Genomic DNA, 24,410 nt, shown 5'->3' with positions numbered 1-24,410 from the left:
TACCAGACAATGAGATTTTATGAGAACATGCCATTGTGCAGATATCATTGTACATCCTACAGATGTATCCCAGAAACTGTAGAGGTCAATCAGAAGAATTAAGCTTTGCATTGAACTTTGGAGGCAACTCTACAAAAAGAGTGTGGCGCATCTCTCACAATGATGGCCTTGTAAAGGGATAGGATTCTGAACGGAACCAGATATGGCAGTAAGATTCCTGTATCTATAAAAGGGAATTTCAACAGGTGAGAATTTCTCATCCTTATATGACTAGTTGCACCTGCCAACATTCCTCCTTCTGTGCAAATGTACAGGAGTGGCCAGCACCCTCCCGTTCCAAGAGTAGGCCCAGTATAAACTGGGACACATATGCCACATTTTCGTACTTTACTTTCTCAAATGTTCCTTATCAGTACAATAAAGATATTTATTTAGAGAAAAACAATACCTGACCCAGACACAGTGGGAAAGATGCTTTTATATTAATTAAAATGGAAAAATAGAACTGCATTTCACATTTTTACATCATATAAAAACAACACTGGTTACAAATGAGGAGAACTCTGGAAGGAAACATATTATGTCTTACCAGTAGCTATTAAATTACTGATTTGATGGTAGATAAATCAGAGTAGAACTACTAGCTTATATTTCAAAACAGTGATTATTGCCTACAGTTATAGTGCTATATTACGACAATTATAAACATACAGCTTGTAAAAAATACACTGTGAGACAATACAGCGGAAACAAACATCTACATGATACGATAATACCACTTTTGTGAAGGACAAGCGAATCACCAACATTTCCAAATGTTTTGGACTACAACTCCCCTGACCATTGGCCATGCTAGTTGGGACTTATGGGAGCTGTAGTCCAATGCATCTTGAGGGTAGCAGGCTGTGCCAACCCTTGTCCTATTTAACCTTCCCCAACCTGGCTCCTTCCAGATGTGTTGGGCAGCAATTCTCATATTTCCCAGCCACCATGGCCACTGGCCATGCTGGCTGGGAATTATGGAAGTTGCAGTCCAGCACATCTGGAGGGAACCAGGCTGTGGAAGGCTGTTATAATTACTTTTGGCAAAAACTGTGAACAACAGTTCTGAAGAAATTAGCCCTTCACTGCAATGGTGAAGGGGTAAGGAGAGGATAAACAGCCAATCTGCATTTCATTTCCATTTCTCTGAAAGGAAACATCCGTCTATCTTTCTACAATTCTCATTGGAACAAGAAAGCAGCTTGCTCTAAGCTGCCATGGAATACATAAACGCATGACACCGTGCTTGTCAGTAAATTAGCCAAGGACAGTTTTGCAAGTACAAGAAACTGGCTGGGATCCAAAGCGATTCCACATGCATCTCAGGGCTTCCCTGTTTTCTCTTTCCAACCTGTTGCTCTTTGTGTTGCATCAGATACCAATCCCAAAGTGCCTCCTGACTTTGGGAGAGGCTTTTCAAGTGGGGCAGGGGAGGCTCCGATCAAAAGGGTGGGGGTCCTCAGAAGCCCTGGTGTGCACGGAAACTCTCTATGTGTCCTTTAGATATCTACCACTGACACTGTTAGAATTTCCTCTCAACACTGTTTGGAGGTTTTTAAGACCACAGTAGCACCAAAATATGCATCAGATTCTGTTTCCATATGGGTGAAATTCATCTTCCATGTGCTGCCCACATGCAAAAATTTGGAGGGTGGGGGGAGATGGCTTCATCCTAGGTCACTCACATTCAGACTTGTTGCCTCTCTAAAGGAAGGTTTTAGAGAAATGGCCTTGTAGGGTTTCCCAAATCATGGCCTCCTTACGTGGTCCACATTCCGAAAAGCTATGCAGCTAGTTCCATATGCCCAAGATGGCTTGGGACTTAGTTCTTCTCTGTTTCCCATGATGTATAGCAAGCTGCTTTTGAAACAAAAGAGGTGCTTCAAAATCAGCTTGCAATGTGGTGTGGCAGTATGCAGTTCAAAGAGGAAAAAAGACAAAAATCTCACTGGGTGTACCTGAAATACCTTTTGCACCCTGGTCTATGGTTTGTATGCAGGAGGATCGTGTGGAAAATGAACCACTTCAGTTCAATTGCACTTACCTAACAGAAAGGTTTATGGAAGCTTATCGAGCAGAAAAGTTTATGGAAGCTGCAGTAGTGATTACACCCCTTCTGCAGTACGCACAAATGTTCGAGACCCACTGGAGCAGTGTACAATGTGGGGGTGCCCCACTGCTTGCACACCAGACCAGATATTCCCAATATCACTTTTAGCAATGACCCCATGCAGGCTTATAATGGTGACCAGTCCCATTTTGCCTAAGTATTTCTGCATAGTTGCTCAGACCGGCTGATTTCCTACCCAGTTTCTGAGTGGGCTGCCATGTTTCAGAAGAATGAATTTCACCATCCTGGAATAAGATTCCTCTCTGAGGTATGCTTTCTTTGGTTATATCTTTTTTTAAAGTATGCAATTACAATACAATATTTACATCATTTAAAAATTATATTTCAGTGTCAACATTTTTTGTCATAAAATTTTAAATTTACATGGGGTGCGGGTTGGTAGAGGGAATTTATTTCCTTCCAGTATCTGAGATATAACTGTTTTCAATACAAAGAACAATAAAACTGTTGCTGCAGCTATATGCTTTTTGATCCAAGAGCTTCCCAGACTTCAGGGGAGAAGCTTGTCCCATGACTGCCAGGTCTGCAGTCCTCCAGGCTTCACAGTAGTTGCTAATTTGTCGTATTCCATTTGGGCTTGATCCATGCCAGATGACTTTTTGAGGCCTAAAGTTAGAAGTATGCTTTAATGTTATATTCCTTGAAATAATAATTTTGATTGTATACTTTTTTATGCTCCATGTCTGATACGAATTAACTTAGGACCAAACTAAAGAGCGAGTGTGGTGTAGTGGTTAGTGTGTTGGATTGGGACTCGGGAGATCTGGGTCCCCACTCAGCCATGAAGCTCACTGGGTGACTTTGGGCCAGTCACTGACTCTCAGCCTAACCTACCTCACAGGGTTGTTGTGAGGGTATGATGGAGAGGAGGAGGATCATGTAAGCGGCTTTGGGTTCCTTGCAAGCGGGAAAACATGGGATATACATGCAACAATAATAAAAAAAATAACCTACGTGTAACACTAACCATGTAGCTGAGGCCTCTCACATTTTATTCTCATGTAAGCCCATGTGGCCCCAATTTGGATCGGAACCGTGGCACTCTGGGAGGAGAGGGTTAAACCTCCAGCCCCTATTTTCCTGCAAAATTCCATCCCCTCCCAGAGTGCCATGGACTTGATTCAAATCACAGCCATGTGTGCTTACACGAAAGTAAAATGTAAGCCTCAGCTACACGTGACGTGATTAGTGTGACATGTAGTTTGGCTCTCGATGCTCACTCCGCAATGTGCAGGGGAGGTGGCAGGCAAGAGTTTACTTGAATTTTGTGTCACCCACAAACATTTAATTTGGTCCCGAGGAGGGAAGTAGTTTGGGCTGATTCCTCAGTGTTAAAGGAACCTGTGGATGTTATAATCTCACTTCTTGACATTAAACGCAGTACCTCTGCCTTGCTGCTAGATGTGCTAATCCTTCCAGTTGTTGCCGGATTCCAGGGAAATTGAAAGGTTTCCAGAGGCATAATCACAGAGCAATCTTAATGGAGCCGTTAAAATATTGGGATAATGTTTCACATAACTTTAGAAATGACATCCATGAATGTGAGCTTACCAAGCTGGATCAGTCATGACATTCCTACCATCAAAGGAATATATTGGAATCCGGAGGTCAAACCATCCCCCATTGCCTGAGAATATTGACTCCCAGCTATTGAACAGTGTTTCTCCCTATGGGAAAGAAACAAAACCACCTTTTAGAAATGAAACTAAGTGAACATTCAGCATGATTCTTTGCCGCATTGTTAAATTGCTTGATGCTGTGTTCAAGGAGTCTAGTCTCCTTCTAAAAATGTGCCTCATTTAGGGTGCCATCCTATGCATGTTTAGACAGAAATAAGTCCTACAACTCCCAGCATTCCTCAGCCAGCTATGGGGAATGCTGGGAGTTGTAGGTCATTTTTCTATCTAAACATGCATAGGATTGCATCCTTACACATTAATAGCTGCACTTCACTGCCTCTGCACTGTATTCCAAGGGTGTGATCTCCCGTTGCCCATCAGCTAGCTGTCACCTCAAAGCTCCTGGTTAAGGTTTACCTATCCAGCCAAGTTGTTTTTCCCCACAGTCTTTTCATACCCATCCTGCCTGTTTCTGATTTTTCCTCTTTGAAATTCTACCACCACTCAGAGCATATAGAGACTGCAGTCGCTTGTAACAGTCGCAAAGGTCATGTCACCTCGAGAATGCACCTGGTTTTTTTTTTTTAACAGTGTGCATCCATGAAGGAAGAGGCAGTTGTTTTCCCACCCTGCACCTCCCCTAATATAGTCTCATCATCACTTATTCTCCCTTTCTGACAGCCTGAGCAAATCTGGCTCTTGTTTTGCTCCAGGAAGCAAGAGGCCAAGTGAAGGGTGTGGAAGGACAGCAGCGCTGGACGTGGGTATGTGGTTGGTGGCCACATGCAGCCATCTCTCTGCACCATTCCAGGTGCCACATTAGAATCGCTGAAGTGGCAACTGCATGGTTCCCATGAAACCACAGGACAGGCTTACTAGCGGTGAAAGTAAGCAAGTACAGTCAGGTACAGATCCTGGCAAGAGATGATGCAGGTGTACCACCAAAAGCTTTTAAGGCTGCAACATCTTTTTTGGCCCATGTTTTCAGAAGACTATGAGAGAGGTGACAGCTGGAGGGCGGAGGGCACACTTCTTAATTTTAAAACACTTTTAAAATTTAATTTTTACCTTTTAGAAATTAAGAAGTGTGCCCTCCCCCTCCAGCTGTTGCCTCTCTCATAGCATTTCAAAAAGATGGGCCAGAAATATTTGCATAGGAGTCCTACCATTTGCTCTGGAAAAAACTACTTCTTAATTTTAACTGTGAGGGGACAGACTGCAGTTGCTCAGTGGTGAAAGATGCTTTGTCTGTATTAAGATGTTTCTTGTCTTCATTATACAATATCTTAACGTCTGTTCCTTTAGGGAATGGGCATGGCCACACGTGGGAGAGGTAGATGGTAAAAGAGATGGGGCTACAAGCCTAGGACTTTTAGACCAGGACTGACAACACCTGTGAGAGGCTTTTCCCCCCATTTACACCTGAGGCATGCCACATCTTTCACAGCGAAACATCATGCTTCCAATGCATAGCACACATGGATGAAAAGAGCCGAGTGTCAGAAAACAAAGCACGTAAAGTCTTTTACCTTAAGATTAACTATGGGCAGATGGTATCTGTCTGCTTTCCTGACGACTGTCAAGAGATCTTGAAGATGTGAAGACAAAAATGCTCTGTATGTGGAGACTAAACCAGCGGCCCGGGCTTGTTGAAAACACTGGTAGTCAGCTCGCATATCCCCAGAAAACGGAGTGTTCAAAGCCACCAGATGAAGCTGCAGCGTACAGGATGCAAACAATGCTGCCGTTATGCACTGCTAAGGCAGGGGTGGACAACATGCTGCCATCGGGCCTCTTGCAGCCCTCAGTCTAATTTCAGGTGGCCCTCAGCCAAATTTCAAAAGCCCTCTCCATGGCACCTGTTCAGATCTCTGACACGGGTGATCTGTCCCTGCCTTGTAGCCTGCTACATGGGAAGGAAGAGGGGGAGAGAAAGGAAAGAGAAAAAGGGGTGACCCATCAACCTTGGGCTCTGGCCCTGCCCACAGTTGACATGTGGCTGCTGACAGACAACCAATGAGGTAATGTGATTCATGATAGAAAAAGGTTGCCTATTCCTCACCAAGGGTTGAGTGCATGTCTGAAGCCTTTAGCTGCATTAATGTCACAGTTGGACAGAGTGAGTGGATTCCTCTGCTTTTCAGATCCTAGAGAGGGGCAGGGCAGGCAAAAGGGCCTAGGGCATAAGAGACGCATGAGGCAGCGGCCTAGGAAGATCACAAAGAAGAGAAACAGGTTCTCAGGATGCAAAAATAAATTTATTATAGGAAGCCCCTATAATATATAATATATAATATATAATATATAATATATTATTTTTGCATCCTTAGAACTCATTTCTCTTCTTTCTGATCTACTTTGGATGCTTACCTCCTTCTGTTTTCAGGGGCTCTGGAAGACCACAGGCCAGGGGATGTGAAGCAGGGGGCCAGCTCTGAGAAGAAGGTTGCAAGGAGGGTCCCTAAGGAGGGCAAGGAGAAGACAGAGAGAGGAAGCAGGAAGGAAAACACAGGGGGAGAATTGGCGGAAAGGAGATAGATGTGATGGAGCTGCAGAGGCAAGGCCGGCTGAGTTTCATGGACAGATTTGAAATGGCTAGGCAAGTCTTTGCAGGCCGCTAGTTTGTTTTTAGAGTTATCATGTCTATTGTTTTGCTGTTCTGTAGATAACATCAAATGCCCTTGAACAGAGTAAAAGCTGAAATAACTGATGGAGCAGTGCATTCCAAATGAGAATATTTAGACTAACCTATCACGAAGAATAAGTATTTGTCACCTACACAGACTGGAAGCAGCCTCAAGCTTCAGGAGTGCACAGGCAAGCCCAACGGCACAAACATCTATTATCTTAATGAAGTACAAAATTCTATCATTCTTTCCTACTGCTCCTAAAACACTATTGTATATAAGTCAAGGTCCATAAACGAAAAACTTTTTTTTTTTACTTTTTACATTACATACAAAATACAAGCACTTAAAAAACTAGGAAACGAGAGAGAGAAAGAAATGATTTTCTTGTCTCATTAGAAATGATTCCAATTAAGAAAAACCATATATAAACAAATCCTTTGGCTGAGAGGTAGTGACAGGCCCAAGGTCACCCCTTGAGCATCATGGGTAAGTAGAGGTTTCAAGCTGAGTCTCCAACATCCTAGACGGACACTAGCCACACTGGTGACAGAAGAAAAACCTTAAGACTTTAAGGGTGGAAGCCTGTGCAAGTTTAGACAGAAAAATGTCCTACAACTCCCAGCATCCCCATCCAGCCCTACTGGCTGGGGAATGCTGGGAGTTGTAGGACTTTTTTCTGCCTAAACATGCATAGGCTTGCACCCTAGATCAGTGTGGGTAAACATATGCCTTACAGCAAGTGGAGCGGAGCCTCCGTAATGCGTAATAATGTGTGGGGAGGGAACTTGGGCAGTGATCCTTGGTCCTACACCTATCCTCATCTGTGAAACCTTGAAGGCTGTGCTTTAGTCATCCAGACAAGTGCAGGAGCAATCACTAACATTACTACCTTTGAGTCGTGGCTCTAAGACTTTTGCAGGAAGGTAATTGGCTACAGCATGATTCGTTTTTGGTTCGAAAGTGGTCTGGAGTGTACTGTGGGACCCCAGGCAACAGCTGACTGCTCAGGGGCTACTGTGCACCTCGACATGGGGATCTGATGCTCAGCCTCAGAGGTCCCCAAATGCAGTGCCTGCGGGTACCTCTAATGATGCCTGCGAAGGGGTCCCCAACATGATGCCTGCAGGGATCTGATCTTTCAAAATATCGTTTTCTGTTTTTTTAAATATATGTACATGGATGAAATGTATGATTATGTATGATATATGTATGAAATGCATACAGCTTTCTGATGAAGTGGACAAGGTGCTTTCATCTGTAAGGCCGGCCACCTGCTTACTTGATCCTTGCCCATCTTGGCTCATTATGGGCTGCAGAGAGAGACTGGGTGAGGGGATCAGGGGAATGGTGAACGCCTCCCTTGAGGAGGGAGTGATGCCATCAGCCCTCAAGGAGGCAGTGATAAGACCACTCTTAAAGAAGCCCTCCTTGGATCCCCAAGTTCTGAACAACTTTCGCCCAGTCTCAAATCTGCCATTTTTGGGCAAGGTGATTGAGCGGGTGGTGGCGCTGCAGTTGAAGGCACACTTGGAAGAAGCTGATTATCTAGACCCATTTCAGTTGGGCTTCAGGCTTGGGCATAGGACAGAAACGGCCTTGGTCGCCTTGGTGGATGATATGAGGAGAGCTCTGGAATGGGGTGAATGCTCCTTCCTTGTTCTCCTCGACCTCTCAGCAGCTTTTGATACCGTTGACTACGGTATCCTCCTGGACCGCCTGGAGAGGTTGGGCATTGGAGACACCATATTGCGGTGGTTCCGGTCCTTCCTCTCTGGCAGGTTCCAGAGGGTAGCACTGGGAGAGGAGGTTCCGGACCCGTGGCCACTCACTTGTGGGGTGCCACAGGGTTCCATCCTCTCCCCGATGCTATTTAACATCTATGTGAAGCCGCTGGGGGCTATCATCAGGAGGTTTGGGGTGCGGTGTCATCAATATGCGGATGACAGGCAGCTCTACCTCTCGTTCAAATCTTCACCAAGGTTGGCCATAGAATCCCTGTCCAAATGTCTGGAGACGGTGAGTGGCTGGATGGGGAGGAATAAGCTGAAGCTGAACCCTGACAAGACAGAGGTACTTTTGGTGGGAGACAAGAGGAGGCTGGGGGATGTTGACCTGGTGTTGAATGGGGTACGGCTACCCTTGAAAGACCAGGTCCGCAGCCTGGGGGTCATTTTGGACTCCCAGCTGTCCATGGAGGCTCAGGTGTCAGCTGTGAGCCGGACAGCGCTGTATCAACTCCATTTGATACGGCAGCTGCGCCCCTTCCTTCCTGACCATCTGCTCCCATCGGTAGTACATGCCCTGGTCTCCTCTAGTTTAGACTACTGTAATGTGCTCTAAGTGGGGTTACCCTTGAAGACAGTTCGGAAGCTGCAGCTGGTACAGAACGCGGCAGCTCGCCTGATTAAAGGCTGCTGCTGGCGTGATCACATCACTCCAGTGCTGAAGGAGTTGCATTGGTTACCAGTTGTTTTCCAAGCCAAATTCAAGGTGTTGGTTTTGACCTTTAAAACCCTATATGGTTCCGGCCCAGCCTATCTTAAGGAGCGCCTCCAGCAACACCAGACACGCCACTTAACAAGATCAGCCTCGGATGGCCTTCTCTCTGTCCCATCAGCCAGGACAGCTAGGCTGGTGGGGACGAGGGAGAGGGCCTTTTCTGTGGTGGCCCCCACTCTGTGGAACTCCCTCCCTAGTAGGGATGTACGAAAGGCACTTACCTTTCGTGGATTATGTTGATGGTGGGGGGGAGGTGCTCCGTCCCTCCCCCTGGAATCCTGGATGGGGGGGGAGGCGCTCCGTTCCTCCCCCCCCCCCCCGGAATCCTGGCTGGCTGGCTGTGCTCCGCAGGGATTCTTCAGAGCCGCCGGCCGGCTCCGCCAGCAGCTGGACATCCGGCCACTGGCTAGCAGGGACGCAAATGGCGGCAGCTGTAGCTGCCGCCGTTTGCGTCCCTGCAGTCAGCCGTGATAGGCTACGTAAATGTTTACATAGCCTATCACGGCTGACTAAAAAACCCCCAAAAAACGCGTGTACGCAATGGCGGCGGCCACAGCCGCCGCCATTTGCCTTCCTTATTTTGGTACGTCTTAGTCTACGTCAAGATTTACGTAGACTAAGACGGCGAAAATAAGGGGAACATAAATAGCGTAGCGGACGCTACGCTATTTGCGTTCCCTTATTTTTGCCATCTTAGTCTACGTAAATCTAGGGATGTACGAAAGTCACTTACCTTTTCGCAGCTTGGCTTCGCGGTGGGGGGGAGGCTCTTCGCTTCTCCCCCTGAAGTTCAGGCGAAGGGGGGGAGGCATCCCGCCTCGCCCGGCCGAAATTCAGGCCGGGGAGAAGTGCCCCGTCTCCCCGGCTGCGAAACAAAAAGTAAAAAAAAAAAAAAGTCCCCGTGATAGGCTACGTGACGATTTACGTAGCCTATCACGGCTAGATTTCCAAAGTCAGCCGTCATAGGCTACGTAAATCGTCACATAGCCTATCATGGGTGACTTGGGGGGGGGGAAGCGCGTACGCAAATGGCGGCGCACATGGCAAATAGCGTGCCCTTATTTTCGCTGTAGTCTATGTAAATCTTTACGTAGACTAGACGTGCCAAAATAAGGAACACAAAAGGCGGCGCCCCATGGGCGCCACCATTTGCGTATGCGCTTTTTTCCCCCCCCCCAAAGTCACCCGTGATAGGCTACGTGACGATTTACGTAGCCTATCACAGCTGACTTTGGAAATCTAGCCGTGATAGGCTACGTAAATTGTTACGTAGCCTATCACGGGTGTGTGTGTTTTTTTTTTTACTTTAGTTTTTTTTTTTTTGTAATGGCGGCGGAGGCAGCTGGTCGGGAGACCGGCCGCCGCCTCCACCCGCGCCGAACCGCCGCCGAACCACCGCCGAGACCCGCCGCCGAGAGGGACATTCGCCGAAAGTAAGTCCTGTCCCGGGGGGGCGCGGGGGTCTGGCGGAGAATTTCTCAACCAACTTCGGGGGACTGAATGCGTCGGCGCTCGGCCTCCCGAAGATTCGGGGAGAAATTCTCCGCCATCCCTACGTAAATCTTGACGTAGACTAAGACGTGCCAAAATAAGGAACGCAAATGGCGGCAGCCGTGGCCGCCGCCATTTGCATACGCGCATTGTTGTTGTTGTTTTTTAAGTCAGCCGTGATAGGCTACGTAAACATTTACATAGCCTATCACATTTTTTAAAAAAAACTTAGCCATGATAGGCTACGTAAATCTTTACGTAGCCTATCACTTTTTTTTTTTTTAACTGGAAATGGTGGCGGCAGCAGCCGGTCAGAAGACCGGCCACCGCCACCGCCGCCAGGAAGATCCGCCCCAGGTAAGTCTCGTCCCGGGGGGGGCGGGGGGGCAGACCGTTCCGCCACCGATTTCGGGGGGCCAAATGCGCTGGCATTCGGCCTCCCCGAGATCCGTGGCGGAATTCTCTGACATCCCTACTCCCTAGGGAACTCCGCCATGCCCCCTCTTTAATGAGCTTCCGTCGTGCATTAAAAACGTGGTTGTTCAGGCAGGCATTTGGGGTGGGTTAGGTATTTTAGAAAATGTTTTTTTGTACAATTTTATTGTTCTAAACTGTTTTATTATATGCTGTACATCGCCCAGAGTGGCTGGGTGACCAGCCAGATGGGTGATTAATAAATTTTTTAAAAAGTTTTTTTTCCTAGCAATTATACATAGGCTTCAACAAAAGCAGATCAAATATCCAAATAAGTATCCATTTGAAGGTGGCATCTATACAGCACCCATTCAAATACTGAAAGTTTTGTAAGAGCCTAATCCATTGCATTATAGGAGGTAAAGGTTTATCCTTCCAGTATTATAATAGCAGTCTTTTAGCTGTCAAAACAGCCCAGAAAAATCCATTTACGCTGACCATTTGTTAATTTCCATGAAGCAGGTATAAAATTTAAAAGTGTGTGTATATCAGTTAATATTAAAGACAGTTCCAGTACAACATTTATCTGTGTAATAACCTCCCCCCGCCCCGCAAAAAAACCCAGTTAACTACTGGACATTGCCCAAAACATATGTTTAAAAGAGGCATTAGCTGTATTGCACCACCAGCAATTAGCCAAATTAGACAATCCCTTATTAAAGAGACATTGTGGTGTCCAATAGGCCCCAAACGAGAGTTTTTGCTGAATAAGACACAGCCTGAGATCCACAGATGCGACAGGTAGATGCCAAAGTGGCAATCCACTGATTAGGCATTTTGTGTGGCGCCCACAGCAGTTTCTCATATTCCTAAGTGTGCCCATGGGTCCAAAAAGATTGGGGACCCCTGTTCTTGCTCAAGCAGAGCCTATTCAGCTGGAACTGCTCTCAGCCAAGATGATCTGCTCTGATGAAGGGCTGCAGCAAATCTGGTGGGGAAGGACTCCAATTCAGACAGCTAGCTGGAGCCTTCCTGACCTGCATGAATAAGCTTCTCTGGTGCTGAGTGGTAATGGGAAGATCTGCAACCAGGCAGCCTTTTATGGTTGTCAAGGTTCTGACAATATTTGTTCAGACAACACAGGGAATGACAGGCAAGAGGAATTCGCTTTCCTGCCACAAGGCCAGATAGTGAAACACTGACTGGTGATTCCAGCCACAGTTTGGCATGAACTGCAGCAACATTTCCTGGGAAGAGAGCCATGGCAAACACACCCTGGGCCCGCTGAGCTGCCCCAAACAAGCCTCCTACTTACACTTGGCCTTCCGCTGTCAGAAACTGAAGCTGGAATTGGTGCTGGAAGGGGTTGAAATCCCTATTAGTGTAACACACAACAAATTACAAAAGTTAAAATAAAGCATTACAAGCCAGGGGACAGGGGGAACAAGGGTAAAGAGAAACGTTAGACTGTAAGAGCACACCAAAGCGAGTTTTGAGTGTCACATGCCGGACGTTTATCCTCAGTCTTGTCCCTCCCCTTGTGTATCAGGCAAGGTGTCAGATTTTGGTTTCAAAATTGGCAATGACACATGCATGTTTATATGGTTATCCTTCACCTTAACCCCCCTACCATCATTAACATGTTAAAAACCAGGTGCAAAGTTGCTCTGAGCACTGGGGAGAGGTATGCTAAAAGTCATGGATAGTAGTCAGTAGGCATCCTCCAGAGCAACGTTCCCCCCACCTTGAACTGAACCACTCCTAGAACCCACAGAACTAGTTTTTCCAGAGTTTGCTCCCTCCCCCCCATCCCCCCCCCCATATACATCTGTTTACAAAGTGGTGGGCAGCTATCATAGAATCATAGAATAGTAGGGATGGAAAGGGCCTACAAGGCCATCGAGTCCAAGACTGCTTTGCTTGCTCTTAGAAGTTTTTATCTGTCCTTAGCCCTAAAGAGACTTCTCATCTTATAGCTGGCAGCAAGACCCATACTGAAATAAGAAATCAAACCGTGGAGGCGGGTGGCTCTTATTTCGGCGGGGCAGTGAATCCACTCTGAGCCTCAGTTGGAACTCTAAAGGAGCTATCCAAGATGCTGAGCATAGTTCAGTACCCTGGATAGCTCCTTTAGAGTTCTGCCTGGTTCTGACTGAAACTACAGCAGATTCACCAACACACTGAAAAAGGAGTTAACAGAAATAGGAAATTATGTATCGTGTAGAGAATGTGGATAGGGAGAAATTTTTCTCCTTCTCTCAAAATACTAGAACCCAGGGTCAACCCCTGAAGCTGACTGGTGGGAGATTCAGGACAGATAAAAGGAAGGACTTCTTCACACAGCACATAGTTAAACGATGGAATTCGCTACCTCAAGATGTAGTGATGGCCACCAATTTGGATGGCTTTAAAAGGGGGTTGGACAAATACCTGGAGGAGAAGGCTATCAATGGCTACTAGTCCTGATGGCTATGTGCTACCTCCAGTACCAGAGGCAGTGAGCTTATGTACACCAGTTGCTGGGGAACATGGGCAGGAAGGTGCTGTTGCACTCTTGTCCTGCTTGTGGGTTCCTGGTCGACAGCTGGTTGGCCACTGTGTGAACAGAATGCTGAACTAGATGGACCCTTGGTCTGATCCAGCAGGGATCTTCTTATAAGCCACCAGCCTCCACTGAAATCAAACCATATGTAACAACAACCAGGCTAGCTAAAAATGTATGCATCAATGCTAGGGCGAATGGACTTACTGCCCAATCTCCACAAACGTAACCTCTCCAAAGGGGACAGAAGCAAAGTGAGAATGGGCAAATGTTACATACATTCCAACATTCAGATTCTCATATTATTTCCTATGAACAGCAGGAGATCAGAATGCTCACAGGTCTGGCATCCATGTCCTACTGCATATAGGCTATTACTGGGTCTGTCAGCATCTGCAGTGGCCCTGCTCAATTTTGACACTTACTGGGCTTGAGATTGCTGGAGGTGGGGGACTGTCATCAAGGATGGGAATCAGTTCACCAAGCTGGAATGAAACATAAAATGAGATGGAAACGGGAACAGAAGCCAACACATTCCTTTCAGAAAACAGTGCAATTGACAAATATTTTGAATGGTAGAGGAGCGATATTACCTAGAATGAACTCTTACCTGCACTTTTTTCCATCCATCATGTACACGGATAAAAACCTCGCTGGATTCGCTAAGATAGATCAGTGTGCCTTCTGACACTAAATGAATAGTTTGTAGCATAGTGTTAACATTTCTAAGTGTTGTAACCTGTCAAGAGAAAAACTTAAGATAAAGTGAATATCAAATACAAAGAATGACGTATAAGAATTTAGTTTTTATCTGGGCAAGAAGTGACTGGGAGTTCAGGAAAGCAGATTTGTTTTTCACAGAACAAAACCGAAGTGTTGCCCTGAGACTGCAGAGTTGAAGGAAGGCACACGCTGGTCTCCATTACTGGCCAGGAGACCAAAGGCCATTGGGAAGCTGCACCCCCTGCCTCCTAGGAAGAATGTCATGGCAAGGGGGAACAAGGGGCTCACAGAAAGGCAAGGGGACCAACAGCATCACCAATGCTGGGAAGCTTGTGTGAGCAGTGCAAGTTCCCTCTGCCCAAACCCTGACAATCCCCTCTTCTACTGCAGCCTGGTAAGACACATATTTCATTGTATGGGTATATCTTGGAAACCGGGAAATCTGCAACCAATATAGGTGACAAAATAAATCTTTAAGAACATAAGAAGAGAGCCCTGCTGGATCAGACTAAGGGTCCATCGAGTCCAGAATTCTGTTCAACAGGGGCCTGTCAGCTGTCAATCAGGAAGCCACAAGCAGAACACAAGTGCAACAGCACCCTCCCGCCCATGTTCCCCAGCAACTGGTGTACACAGGCATGCTGCCTCTAATGGTGGAGGTAGCATATAGCCATCAGGACTAGTAGCCATTGATAGCGTTCTCCTCCATGAATTTGTCAACTATGTCTTTACAGACTAAGTCAAGTAATATTTGTCCTTACAATTTCATATCTGTAAAGTTTTTTTTAAGGGCAAATGGTACTTTAAGCTCTCCAGGAAAGCTACTTAAATTATGCATCTGCTCATCTTGCAGACCAGTCTGAGCTTTCATTCTCATGAAAGAGAACAATGAAGTTCCTCTATGGTGCCATGCCTTGCCAGGAAATATTGACCAAACTTAGAGAATTTAAACGTACAGGCATTTCCTTAGGAAGAAACCCAGAAGTTAGTACTGTTCTTGTTGCATAAAATATGAAATTGCCTACTTTGGCATTTATTCAAAAATATATTCCGCTTTCACCCACTACAAGTATTTGAATTATAGGTTTTGTTTTGATTTTAAGCCACCCAAATGCCGCTTTGATTCTTCTTAGATGTTTTTGCCAAGGAAGTCCACTCTGCCGTTTTGAGTGGTTTTCCCAACATCTGAGAAAGGTGAGCCAGCTTATGATTGGCCACACAGGACAAAATGGGTTGCAGGTGTGTGCACGTTTTCCTCTTCTGGTGTCGACAAGAGGCATGGTGCCCACCCTCTAGTCAGCAGGCATGGGACCTCTGGCGTGCGTACATGCCCTACGCGGCTCCTAATGCAATCAAGTTTCACAGCTTACCACTTGACTGGCTTAGCTAGAGCCCTAATGGGGAAAAGCACCATGCAGGAAGTACTGGAAAACCCACCGGAAAACAATACCAGGGATGCTCAGTCGCCCCCTTCTACCTTCTTTGCTTTGGGATAGGGAATTTCCGTGCTCTGTCTTCTTTTCTCCAATTGTGCCTTTTCTCTGACCTCTGTAACGCTCAAACATTAACCCACGTTGCCCAGGACCAATATATTATTAACATTTTAGGCCACAATCCTATGCATGTTTAGACAGAAAAAAGTCCCACAACGCCTAGCATTCCCCAGCCATGCTGGCTAGGGAATGCTGGGAGTTGTAGGACTTTTTTTCTGGATTGCACCTTTAGTCCCTCTTTCCCCAACTTGATTAGGCTCCTTGTGTGTCTGTCTGACTTCTATTACTCTGTTCCCATATTTTCTGTTAATTTTCCTTCCTTTGTCTTCCTATATCCCTTGCACACTACTCCAACACATCCAGTCCTTTGCCTGTCTCCTATCTGCTCTATAGATTAAGAGTGCAATCCTATAGACATATACTCAGAAGTAAGCCCTGTTGAATTCAATTCAGCGTACTACCAGGTAAATAGGTACAGGACTGCAGCCTTAACTAGATAATAGATGGTTTCATTGGAATGTTGCCAGTATACCTGTTCTGTCTATTTTTGTAATAAATTCTTGGCTCATGGTCGAGCCCAGTACATGCAGCCGCCTCAGTCTACATGATCCTAGCGGGCTCTTTTTTTTGAACTATTACAGTTGCACAAATTGCAGTGGCCACTATACAGGCCCCACTTTCTGGCACTGCTTCATGCAATCAATGTTTTTGTGGGATCACTGCTAGGTTGCCTACCAGCAGTCCACGTGTCTCTGCAGATGATCGTGTGGAAAACACAACCATCTAAACTGGTCCATACCCACATTCACTCTAACTCCCTTTACAGTCTGTATAAATATTTCCATTATGCTTAGAAAAAGTTTTAGCAAGCTCTTAAGAACCAGACACACTCTTACCAAGTTCCTGGATGCTGGTAATCCAGGTTCTCCAGGAGGTCCTGGTGGGCCTGGCAAAGCTTGTGCTTAAAGAAAAAAAAAAGCATGATATGTATTTCCATCTCCTCATGTTAGCGATGATGTGGAAGATGCTGGCACAGTATGGGCTGTGGCAATGTTCCTCACAAGATAAACAAGTTAGTATTAAGTGAAGGTTTACAGCGTTTAGGTCCTGAGTTTTGTTGCTTGAACAACTTAATCTGGAGATCTTGAGCTTTTCTACATGAATCACAGAATTAAGATCCAAGCATTACATGAGGTGCATTTCCTTTTCTGTTTTTCTGCTACGTAACCTCTAGGTGGCACTGTGGTATAGTGGAATAGTGCAAATACATAAGAGGCAATCACGCTTTCTTTCGCTTTCACAATTAAATGCTGCATTTTCTCTGCTCTAACAAAGACTTGCCAAAAGTGCTGGTTAGACACAGAAGCTAAACTGGAAGGTCAGGATATCATCTGAAGAACCCATAAACAACCATAGGTAGGGAGGGACAAGTGCAAGATAAATGCCTCATCTAGAAAAACCCTTTAGCTCTATCCTGGTGCTAGTTGCTTTACATTATATTGTTGTTGGTATTTTGACACAAGGGGTCTCTGGAAAAACAGATATGGATTGACAATTAGATCAAATTATAGATCAAATGGCATAAGACCTAGGTCTTAGAACTTGGGTCTCTAAAAAGTGGTGGAGGAGTGTGCAGTTTGGAAATGAGTTATTGCCTGCTCACACCTGTACTTTCCTTACCAGCTGGGATCCCTAAATGTATATTTGGTGTGGGTGGGGAAAAGTTTTTTCTTCAACCTCCCGGCCCCACACAGTCGGTTTGGTAAAATAAATTCCATATGAACAATGAACCATGCCTCTAGCAAAGTAGGCTTTTCTCTATAAAAGCTCATGCTGTAATAATCTGTCAGTCTCTAAAGTGCTACAAGATTCTTGGACTAAAGACCTACCTTAAGCATTCAGGGGCTTTTTGATGGCTTTTTAGCAAATAAGCCAGTATATAAATGTAAATAAATAAATAAATAAGGGCTCGGATGTGCCCATTGGATTTTTTTTAACCTTTTCCCTTTGAATTACAGACTTTTACAGGATATCCCAAATTGTCCCTTCAATTGCAAAGCCATGTGGCAGATGGGGGTGGGGGGTACTATTAAAGAATCTGAATCAAAGTTCCAGAGTTCCTCTGGGTACATGGAACTAGTTGCACTATTCTTTGGATCCATAGCTAGGTGGCTTTAACAATGGATGAGGTTCACTCCTCCCCCAGAACTTAGCCATCAAGTGCAGGGGTAAAATACCAAATAGGCCAGGAAGGCTTAAATATTTATATTATTCATATTCATGGCCACTGGTACACAGAAGCACATGTCTGCACATTCATGTTTCATGCGCAGGTGCACCCACCAGAAAGGAGATGTCGATATGACATACCTGAGCCATAGATGGCAGAAGGCCCTGGGGGACCAGGAGGTCCTGGAGGCCCAGGAGGCCCAGCTGGTCCAAACCCTGGAGGCCCAGGTAAGCCAGGTACCCCTGGAGGGCCTCTAGGCCCAACAACTGTGTCTCCTTTTGACCCCTGTCAAAGTAGAAAACACAAAACATTTGTAAATAAAACTATATAATCTTTTCTTTTGAGACTAAACTAAAATGTTCAGATACAGCAGCTTAAGGGACAGCAGTGATACCTCCAGAATGCTCTCCAGCTCACAAGGTTAGGCTCCTCTCTATATACAAGTCAGATATTTTCGGTGCTTTTATGATGCAGACGTTTTCTTTTACCACAGAGGTCTCTGTGAGACACAGAGTGGTTTGCATGCCTTTCATGTAGTGGTGTGAGGCAAGCCCTGGTGGGGGGTGGGCCGTGCAGTAGCGGAGCCAGGGCCCGCAAGGTCGAAGCATCAGGACTTTTTGATTAACAAGAGCAATGATGTCATCCTGCCACTCCCTCAGGCATAGCTGCAATCCTCACAGTAGCTGGGGGAGAAATGGATTTTCCCAACAACAATATATTGTCGTGAGCTATCCCTGTTGCACTGCAAAGTATTTTGGGTGACTTGGTAATGAATGGGCAATGAAGTCACATGACCCTGAAAAAAGGTCCAGCTCCTAATGAAGATGAAAACTGCTAGAATGGGTCTGTTGATCAACAGAGCTGCCTGAATTTTTGGACTCTCCCTGGGGGCGTGGCTATGGGGACTGTCATGATGAGCATGTGCACTTCAGAATGTGCCGCTACGTCACTGGGGGTGAGCTGTTAAACAAGTGTGGCCACATTGTACAGGGAAAACAAGAAACAGAGACAGTTAGTTGTCTGGATCAAGGATATGGGCCTAGTTTTCACTGAGGCCATAAACCTGTGTGTGGGCAGTACTACTTCGGACTGCAGGTGGGAGACTCATATTACTCCTTTACACAAAGATAAAAACAGGAACCGTGGAGGCTGGTGGCTCCGATGTCAGTGGGGCGATGAATCCGCTTCAGGTTTTAGTCAGAACCAGCCAGAACTCTAATGGAGCTCTCCAAAAGGCAACACCCATTGTCCATGTAGACAACTAGATGTCAGGGAGAAGGTTTCTGGCCTAGTTTTTCCCCCAACATCTGATTTTCCGTGTGGAGGGAGGGGTGTTGTTGGTTTTTTTTATGGAAGAACAATGATATGAGCCACCCCACCTGGAGTCTGCAGTGATACAGCCCAAACACAAGTTTACCACCTTAATGAGAACTAAGCAATGGTTGTTCAAATGAGCTCCTAAACAGAGCAGGACCGAAGGACATACTTGTTGAACTAGGTAAACTCAACACACTGAGGGACATTGGGATCATGTGCTGCCTGCTTTCACTACATGCTCTCCTCTGCACATATGCCTGGTAGTGCAAGATCCTTATCCCTCATCTTCTGCAATTGAAGGGGGTACCTAGCTAACCCCACACTAAAATAGCAGGAGAGACATTGAAGAAGAATATTGTAATACTGCTTCACGACTTTTGATCTCTAGAATATGGGGAATAAACAAGATGAGCTTGAACTCCTCGTTCCAGGAAGGTAAATACAACTTGATAGGTTTGCCTGAGCCTTGGTGGGATTACTCCCATGATTGGAATGTAGCAGTTGAAGAGTGTAACTTGTTATAAAATAGATGCAATAGAAAGGTGTGCACCTGCACAGACATTCAAGAGATTGGACAAGGTAGCTCTGTGGAGAGCCTTATAAATGGAGAAAATAAATGGGGAATGAAATAGACACAACATTGTGGTTGGAGTCTACCATGGACTGCCAAACCAAGGAGAACATGGTTTCCTGAAACAAATTACAGATGTTTCAGGGAAGCAAGAATGAGTAATAATTTCAACTACCCTAATATCTGCTGGAAGACAAACTTTGTTAAGCATGGAATCTGCAATGAATCTGATAAGCCTTGCCAACAACTTTCTCATTCAGAAGGTGGAGGCAGGAATGAGGAGATTGGCTATCCTTGATTTGATCTTAACCAATAGGGAAGACATGATCAATGGGATTAAAGTAGCCAAAACCTTGGGGAAAGTGACCATGTAATGGTGGAATTCATGATCTTATGAAAAGCCAAAGGTGAGCATAGTCAAACATGGACCTTGGATTTCAAGAAAGCTGATTTTAATAAGCTGAGAACAATGCTAAGTAGGATTCCATGGCTAGACTTACTAATGGGAAAAATTAGTTCAAAACAAACAGAGGCTGGCAAGGGATACTAAAAACAATAATCAGGGCCTTTTCAGGTATGCTTGAAGGAAGATGAAGAGGTAGGAAATGGTAGGACCTCGGTAAGGATGGGTGAAATATTGATGGGTGATACAGAAAAGGGAGAACTGATCAACTTCTCTTTTGTTTCTGTTTTCTCCCAAAACATATAGTATGTGCAACCTCACATATGTAGTGTAACTGGCGAGGAGCCAAGAATGGAGTTCAAGATTGATGAATAGTTGGTCAGGACTGGTAAGAGCAGTTCAACAATGAAATCAATTACCAAGAGGGGTGGTGGGTTTCCCTCACTGGAGGTCTTCAAGCAAAGGTTGGTGAGCCACCTGTTGGGTTCTCTAGGTTGGTATTTCCTGCATCATACAAGGGGTTGGACTAGATGACCTACAAGACCCCTCCAACTCTGTGATGGTAAAATTTAAAAGCTTGGGGTAGGGGAGAGGTTATGGGCATGTAGGACATCACACACAGAGACACACACAATGTGGATATTAAGGCAAATGCTTGGAAGCCAGAGATGGGTCAGGTGGAGCTAATTAAAATATAAAAATTAATAAATGTCCACCTTTTAATAAATCAAATATGGACTTGATGAGACCGTTTATAATACAGAAGAAACCTCACCGCTGGTCCTGGTCTTCCAGGGAGTCCTGGTGGTCCAGACATAAAAAATCCTCCATTTGGCTCTCCTTTTTCTCCTTTAAAGCCAGTTTCTCCATTGTCTCCTTTCTCACCCTTAAAAAAAAAGATACCTAATGTAGTAACTTCACAGCATATGACAACACCTAGTGTTAGTGTATATGTGTACATATATGAGTACACACGCACACATTTACACATATTCCATATTCCCGTATTCAAAGAAAATGACAGAGCAAATTTGCATTTGTCTCTTTCTGTGAGTGAGAAGGAAACAACAAACTGAAAAGAGCAATTTTGAGTTGGAATTTTGGCTGCTAGAGATGGTAAGTGCCCAGAAAAAGAAGCACTTGGGGTGCTGATTTCACTGTGGAACTAGAACTGCTGCTATGTGATTGTTTCTGCCTCAATCTGCTCAGGTGTAAATCTGCAACTAAAGCGAAAGCTATGACAAACAAAACAGTACTGACCCACTGATTTTAGTGGGATATCCTCATATGAAATATACTTCGAAAGTAACAGAGTGTAGTTCAGGTATCTTACATTGTTATGCAGGGCAGATCCTTAGTTCTATCAGAGAAAATATATAAAGATATATAATATATATTATGTAATATTTCATAATACTATGAAATACAAGCAGTACCTACTGGGCTTTAAAATTATCCAAGACGAACAGCAAACATAGATGTGAATTGGTATCATACCAAGTTTTCATTATTGGAATGAGAGAGGCAGGACATTTTGACAATGCATTATTGTGAAGTTTTAGATCATAATCAGGCTCAAGGTAGCAAACATAGGGTTATCCCATTTTATCTCCACAACAACCCTAAGAGGTAGGTTAGAATGAAAGACAGCAATAGACCCACAGCACCTAGTGAGTGGGCATTTGAATGAAATCTCGCCGACCCAAGTCCAGTGCTCTACACCACACTGGCTCTCATTTGCACAGGGAAGCATAACATGTTACTGTCTGTTAAATCATCTGAGCAATAATTGGGGGCTGGGGGAAGATGGTGATGGAGGGAAAGGGAGTGGAACAAGCACTGCACTCTGCCAGAGATTTTTAGGGGCAAATGCCAGCAGTGCACGCCATGATGCATGGACTGTACCAGTGCCCTTGCAGACTGCCTATTCGAAGCACTTGGATTCGTGCAAGCCCCCTGCCCTCACCTCAGTAATTGTGGCTATTCCTGGGGGAAGGCCAGGGCAGCAAAAGGGCAGCATGCAGCACTGCAGAGGCTCTTAAAGAAATCGGCACCATCTCTGGTTTGGAAAGGGGCAGCACTACGAAGAACAGGGGCAGCCTGGGAATGTGGCAGCTGTTGGGCTCAAAAAAAAAATAATATGCCAAAGTATTAGCTAATAATTGCATCTGTAAATTAGCCAGAGGCAGAATTTGGCTGCTAACAGGCAATAACTACCTTCATAAAGTCCAAGTGGCTCAAATATGTTGATGGCAGAGGAGGACCTGAAAAGCAAGGGAAAGAGTATTATGTAATCTCCATTTCTATGGAATCCGTAACTATTTTTGAACTTTAAATTAAAACAAATTATTATAATAAATTTCATGTGGCAGACATATTTTTTTCTTCTTTGTTAATGTAGCTTTAACTAATGTATCTGCCATGCATGATATTGCTATGTTAATTGTTAATATGTCTGGAGTTGGCCAAATGGCTTTTCCTTCCTTCCAGAAGAGCAATTTTACCAGGCGCCACTGTGCTGCCTGTGAAATATCTAACCAGTGACTCAGAGGAATCTGGAGAAACATTTCTTTATACTTTAATTTACTTCCGAGATAGGGCAAATCAAAAAGTTGTTGATCAGAAAATAATAAAAATGGGTGAGAACCAAAGGTTGCCTTCCTCCAACAGAAGGGATCTTCCTCTAATGGAAGACCAGCAGACAGTTTTGGCCTTGGGTTGCATCCAATGTTATCTTACTTAGAGTAGACCCATTGAAATGAATGGGAGATAAGTTAGTAATGACTACCATAACTCATCTGGCTAGGGAATGCTGGGAGTTGTAGGACTTTTTTCCATCTAAACATGCATAGAATTGCACCCTAAGTCAGGCATGGAACCCCATGGGGACAACGCATACTGTACAAAGCAAGGGACTAAGCTGGCACCAGCAGGAGCGGCTGCTCTTTCCAGTGCCAGCCAAGTGGCACCCCCAGGGGACGATGTGCACTACATGAAGCCAGGGATTCAACCGGCCCTGGGAGGAGTGGCTGCTCCTCCTAGCACTAGCCAAGTCCCTTTCCCCATACTGAGATAGGTATGGAACTCTATGCCTCGGTCAGCATAAAGACAGACAATGGCCTGGTTTGCATGTTACAACAAACCTGAGTATGGGTTGAGTATGGGTTGTCATTGAATTGTGGGTTGTTGCTGAACCATGGGTTGTCATTACTTGTGAACCCAACATTATGGTTTAACTATGGGTTGTTAACCACAAACAGCCCAGAGTTCACAATCCAACAACAAACCATGGGTTCTCTTCCTCGGTTGTTCATGGTTAGCAACCCATAGTTAAACCATAGTTCACATGTAACAACAACCCACAATTCAGCAACAACCCACGATTCAACGACAACCCATACTCAATCCAGACTCTGGGTTGTTGTTACATGTGAACTGGGTCTATGACTTCTGTGGCTATAGCTATGCCCACTCACATCAGCGGGCCCATGGAGGGCCCAATGGGAGCAATTTAGCCCCCTAACCAGCCCCTCGAGATTTGATAGGAGTTCATCAGAAGGCAGAGCCAGTGTTGCTACCCCTTTAACCCTTGCTCCATGCAAAATATGGCCCCTGCTTAAAAAAAAAATCAATGCTGACCCTAATATAGAGTATTCTTTTTATTTTTATGCCCCCCCCCTGCACCTAGCAGCTTCTACCTTCTCACCCTATGATTTAACTCCTTCCCTTGGAGCCCATGTGAAGCCACTAAGGCCCTGAAACTTCATGTCAAACCTCAAGACCTAGTAATAGCCCTAGTCCTCAACAGAACAGTTTAAGAACCACTGCTGGGGCATGGGGTTGGGGGAGGAATCAGCCTATTTCTCTGTTTCGTCTTTTTTCAGAAGTTTTTTAGGTTTTCTTCTTCATACATTAGGACATGAAGTACTGCTAAGAACTGTTAGCATCCATAGTCAAGCAAGGTACAAGTTGTCTCTATGGAAACCAGTTCTGACAGAGCCCTCATCTGTTTTCTTCTTAGGCATCCACTAGATAGTATCCGCTTTTAGAGTTTCCCCTTCCAGGCACTCAACACTTCCTTGTAGTGTGATAATTGCTCCTTGAAATACCAAACATAATCACCACATATCTATTCAGCCCCTCAAGAGCACGTTTGGTTTTTCATTGTCAAAAGTCAAGCCAAGGCAACGGAGGGTGGCGAAGGGTGGTGATAGTTGCCTGATGGAGAATTCAACTATATGAGAAGTGAACCTTCTCTCATCATGCTGCTGCCCCCATGTAGCTGGCCTGGGATGGCCTGGGATG

At 45.1% G+C, this 24,410-nt stretch overlaps 1 protein-coding gene across 1 annotated transcript in view; it reads right to left on the bottom strand.

The window, feature by feature from the left end:
• Positions 1 to 409: 409 nt before the first annotated feature.
• COL15A1 (collagen type XV alpha 1 chain) overlaps positions 410 to 24,410 on the bottom strand; it is a 226,752-nt gene continuing 202,751 nt past the window's right edge. The window contains exons 34-43 of the mRNA XM_084857603.1: positions 22,323 to 22,369; positions 20,881 to 20,991; positions 17,955 to 18,099; positions 16,481 to 16,545; positions 13,979 to 14,107; positions 13,794 to 13,853; positions 12,142 to 12,201; positions 5,322 to 5,507; positions 3,725 to 3,840; positions 410 to 2,779 (exon numbers count right to left, since the gene is read on the bottom strand). Of these exons, the coding sequence (XP_084713729.1) occupies positions 2,563 to 2,779; positions 3,725 to 3,840; positions 5,322 to 5,507; positions 12,142 to 12,201; positions 13,794 to 13,853; positions 13,979 to 14,107; positions 16,481 to 16,545; positions 17,955 to 18,099; positions 20,881 to 20,991; positions 22,323 to 22,369 (1,136 nt within the window). The 3' untranslated portion in view covers positions 410 to 2,562. The remainder of the gene's footprint in view (positions 2,780 to 3,724; positions 3,841 to 5,321; positions 5,508 to 12,141; positions 12,202 to 13,793; positions 13,854 to 13,978; positions 14,108 to 16,480; positions 16,546 to 17,954; positions 18,100 to 20,880; positions 20,992 to 22,322; positions 22,370 to 24,410) is intronic.

The sequence above is a fragment of the Heloderma suspectum genome, chromosome 5 (assembly GCF_057233095.1).
Source record: "Heloderma suspectum isolate Gila_16-S chromosome 5, 16-S_ref, whole genome shotgun sequence".
NCBI lineage: Eukaryota > Metazoa > Chordata > Lepidosauria > Squamata > Helodermatidae > Heloderma > Heloderma suspectum.
This window is presented reverse-complemented; position numbering and strand designations above follow the sequence as displayed.